The sequence below is a fragment of the Lathyrus oleraceus genome, chromosome 5 (genome assembly GCF_024323335.1).
Source record: "Lathyrus oleraceus cultivar Zhongwan6 chromosome 5, CAAS_Psat_ZW6_1.0, whole genome shotgun sequence".
NCBI lineage: Eukaryota > Viridiplantae > Streptophyta > Magnoliopsida > Fabales > Fabaceae > Lathyrus > Lathyrus oleraceus.
In genome coordinates this window covers 617,641,556-617,645,652 of record NC_066583.1, presented here as the reverse complement: position 1 = coordinate 617,645,652, position 4,097 = coordinate 617,641,556, and the positions used below count along the sequence as shown (strand labels likewise).

Genomic DNA, 4,097 nt, shown 5'->3' with positions numbered 1-4,097 from the left:
ATGAAAATTTGTAGCAATTAATATGGAATGGAAAAGGTAATCAAATTATTGTCTGCTTTCTTAAAATAAAGCGCCCCCTTTATGGTAAATCATCACCTAGTCTTGGAAATACCATTTATTACCTTTTCACACGCAACCTCACTATCTACTCAAACATTTCCAACTCCCTGCTTCTTCCTCAAACTCCTCTGTTAGGGCAACTGAAATTTTTCCACAAAAACGACAAGATGTCACAACATCAAACTCCATCTGGTTCAAAAACTACTAAGCCTACTCACAAGGATAACACTCCCTCCGTGGACTTTCTCGATGATGAAATTTTGGATGTGGTCCCTCTGTCTGTTATTTCAGGCGAAGCCCTTGATTTAAACCATCCCATGGATGCATCAGCTTCTGCATGCCCCAATCAAGGTAACAACTCTAGTATCCCTTCTAGCTCAACTCATTCCACTAGTTCTAAGGAAGATATGCACCACACTGATCGTGTCATAAGAAACCTAGTCATTAGAATCCTTAATGAAGGACATTCTGTGAAGGGAGTCTCTACTCCTCTGTCTATAATGTACCTCTCCCCTGAGGTTGAACCTCATAGTGAGAAGGATGATGATTCCTCTAGATTTGGAAAGGACATGGTTGCTGAAGGTTTGTGCTCTCTAGGGCAAACTGTGTCTAGTAAAAGAAAACCTATGGCATCTATAACTGCCAATGCTTACCATTCCGAGAAGCATGATTCTGCAAACAATGTGATTGACCTAGAGGATGATAGGTCTGATGATCAAGATGATAACTTACTTCATCACTTAAAGCCTAGTATGGCTAAGAGTATGAAGACTAGAAAAGGTAGATCTGTGGCTGAAATGATGTCAGCTAAAACAGCGAAGAAGACTGCTGATGTAGATCCTTCCAAATCTTGGAGCAAAGTTGATGTGAAGAAAAGGAAGGTTAGATAAGTTTCGGATTCTGACGAAGATGTCCCTGACATCTCCCCTATGAAGAGAACCACTGTGAGGAAGTCCCCTATGAAAGTTGTTATTGTGCACTGGGACAATATATCTTTCCATCTTGAAGATGGAGCTGCCAAATGGAAGTTTGTGATTCAAAGAAGGGTGGCTGTAGAGAGAGAGTTAGGAAATGATGATGTTGAAGTCAAAGAGGTCATGGACCTAATAAAGAATGTTGGGTTAATGAAGATTGTGGTTGGGTTATCTCAGTGCTATGAGGGATTGGTTAAGGAATTCATTGTCAACATTCCTGAAGATATTGCTGATAAAAACAACAAGGAATTTTGCAAAGTATTTATGAGAGATAAGTGTATCACATTTTCTCCCACTGTCATTAACAAGTTTCTGGGAAGAAGTATAGAGGGTGCAGGTGAATTGGAAGCTATAAACAATGAGGTTTGTAGAGAAATTACAGCAAGGCAGATGAAAGAGTGGCCTATTAAAAAGCATATTCCTGTTGGGAAACTGACTGCTAAGTATGCCATATTGCATAAAATAGGATCTGTAAATTGGGTGTCTACCAACCACATTTCCACAATTTCTAATACCCTTGGAAGATTTATCTTTGCTGTTGGAACCAAACTAAAATTTGGTTATGGTAGATTTATGTTTGAACAAATTGTCAAGCATGCTTCTACTAATGCAGTAAAGCTACCTATAGCCTTTCCCTCTATGATTTGTGGGATTATCCTGAGTCAACACCCTGGGATTCTGAGCACTAATGACCTATCAAGTAGAAGAAAACCTTCTCTGTCAGTACACTATAAACTGTTTGAAGGCAGTCATGTCGAAGACATTGTCATGACATCTGCTATGAAAGAATCGTTGGAAGCCCTGATTGCAAGCTTAGAGCGAGCTGAAGGTGAGAATATTGAACAGGTTAAGGAGGCTGAAGCCCAAACCTCTAGTGAGAGGTCTGTAACTAATGATCAGACAAGTGGCAATTTTGTTTCTGATGCTGATGAAGCTGCAAGCTCAAGCTCCTCTGATTAGATCCTTTGAAGTTGGCCCCCATTCATGTGATGATGTTTTTTTTTGGATTTTATGGGCTTTGGCAGTTATGTTCTGATGTTATGATGTTTACTTTTGTTGGATTGTATCTCAGCTTGTTTAAAGCTATTTATGCACTTGGTTCTGTAACAATAAACTTTTGACATTCTGGCGTTTTTGACTGAATATACATCTATTTTGTCTCTTTGGTCTCTTTTGGCTAAAAAGGGGGAGAAGTAGCTAAAAGTAGCTATATGGTGTTAAAATAACTATATGATGTTAGAGATGACGTTGGAGATGATGCTGGAGATGATGTGGGAGTGTTTTGTCTGTGTAAAGCAGACTGGTGCTAGTTGAAGGGGGAAGTGGTGTGTTCTGAGCACAAACACATGTGTGTGTTTACTAGTTGCTATTCTTGCTAGTAATGTGTGTATGTTTACTTCTGCTGCTGAACTGATATTGTGATTATTTTCTTGTGAAACGTATGATCTGATGTATGTTTTAGCCAAAATTTGCCAAAGGGGGAGTTTGTTGGTTCTATGTGTTGGCATCAATTTTGGTAAAACCTAGAGTTATCACAAGTTGTCACGTGTATTATATTGACATGTGATATCAGTTTCCTGCAGGATGTTTAAATATGGTTGTGCATGATTTAGCTAAGATGTCGGACCCGATGTTAAGACATGTGTATACAGAACATTCAGTCTGAATGTTATGTATCTTAAGATTATGTTTTTCATGCAAATCTGTGTGTGCTTATGTGGAGATTGAATGCGCTATTCAAGGAGTAATTTGATTTAAAACCAGAATGATCTATTTTCCAATAAGGGATGATTAGATGTCATTAAATAAGAAGATATGCAAGGAAAATAGATTTAGGGTTTTATGACGCCTAAGCCCATTCAAAAGCTTCTATTTAAAGGCCATATAAAACATGGTTTTAACACACAAGAGAAACGAACGAAATAGTGAGAGAGTTACAAGGTTTTAGTCTTGTGTGAGCTTGTATATTGTGAGCCATTCATTCATCTAATTCTAAAAGTCCAAGGGAATTCTGAGTTTCTATTGACATTCTTGTCTATTGGATTGCTACCCATTTGGTCAGATCTTTTCAACTCTCAACTTTTAATTTTGTACATAGGATTAGTCTCTTCATCTTCTCCCCATTTCTTTAATTTCAAAATCTCTCCCTCCATTTTCAAAATCTTCTTTGAGTGAACTACTTTTGTTCTAAACTTTGACCACTTTTGCAAAAAAGATAGAAACTTTGGCCTTATGTCATTGCATTTTCAAACTTATTTTCTTAAATCAAACTTGTAAATAAACTTAACTATACTTGACTTAAACTTTCAAAAAGCGAAAAAGAACTAACCCATTCAAACCATTTTAGGCCTTTGTGCCTTTCAAACTTAATTTTTGTTAAAAGTAATGCATCCACTTTGATATTTGTATCACGAACTACGAGGTTTTGATCCCTCTTTTTTATGTTGGTATGTAGGCACAAGTCTGAAGGTCTTCTCAAACACAAAAATATAATTAATGAATTCTTTTCTCATCCCCCATTCTATTTGTTTGTAAACATCACTTTATACCAAGTACATATGCACATAAAAAGGGCTCCCTAGGAGTACCTAGGACACTTTGGGTCCTAACACCTTCCCTTTATGTAACCAACCCCCTTACCTGTGATCTATGACTTTTTATTAGTTTTGATTTGAAAACTTCTTACTTGTGGGTTTTGCTCGTACTTTTCCCCTTTCCCCTTGGAAACAATAAAAGTGTGATGACGACTCTTGTTATTTGATCTCTAGCTTGTCAATAGCTTGATGATCATAAATTTCTCGCTACAGGTTCATTCATGGTAATGAACAACACTTAGCTGCTGTTCTAGAAGGTGATGAAGATGAAGTTTGCACCAATTTTGTGACGCATGGAAAGGCTTGCAACAATTGGACTGCTGTTGATATTCCTATTATTGTGCATCGATCTAAGTAATTGCTTTTATTTGTTTTTGAAAATCCTTCTCCTATGCCTAAGGGGGGAAGTGAACATTGTTGGGCATTTTCAATTCGATCATCAATAAAATATAATTCTATTCATCCACAT

The 4,097-nt window shown here is 37.3% G+C and overlaps 1 protein-coding gene across 1 annotated transcript; it reads left to right on the top strand.

The window, feature by feature from the left end:
• The first annotated feature begins 227 nt into the window (after positions 1-227).
• Positions 228-1,994, top strand: LOC127082444 (uncharacterized). The gene is made up of 6 exons (XM_051022681.1): positions 228-411; positions 523-766; positions 812-941; positions 996-1,226; positions 1,344-1,599; positions 1,780-1,994. Exons 1-6 carry the CDS (start codon positions 228-230, stop codon positions 1,992-1,994), a joined length of 1,260 nt encoding a protein of 419 aa, XP_050878638.1.
• Positions 1,995-4,097: the final 2,103 nt, after the last annotated feature.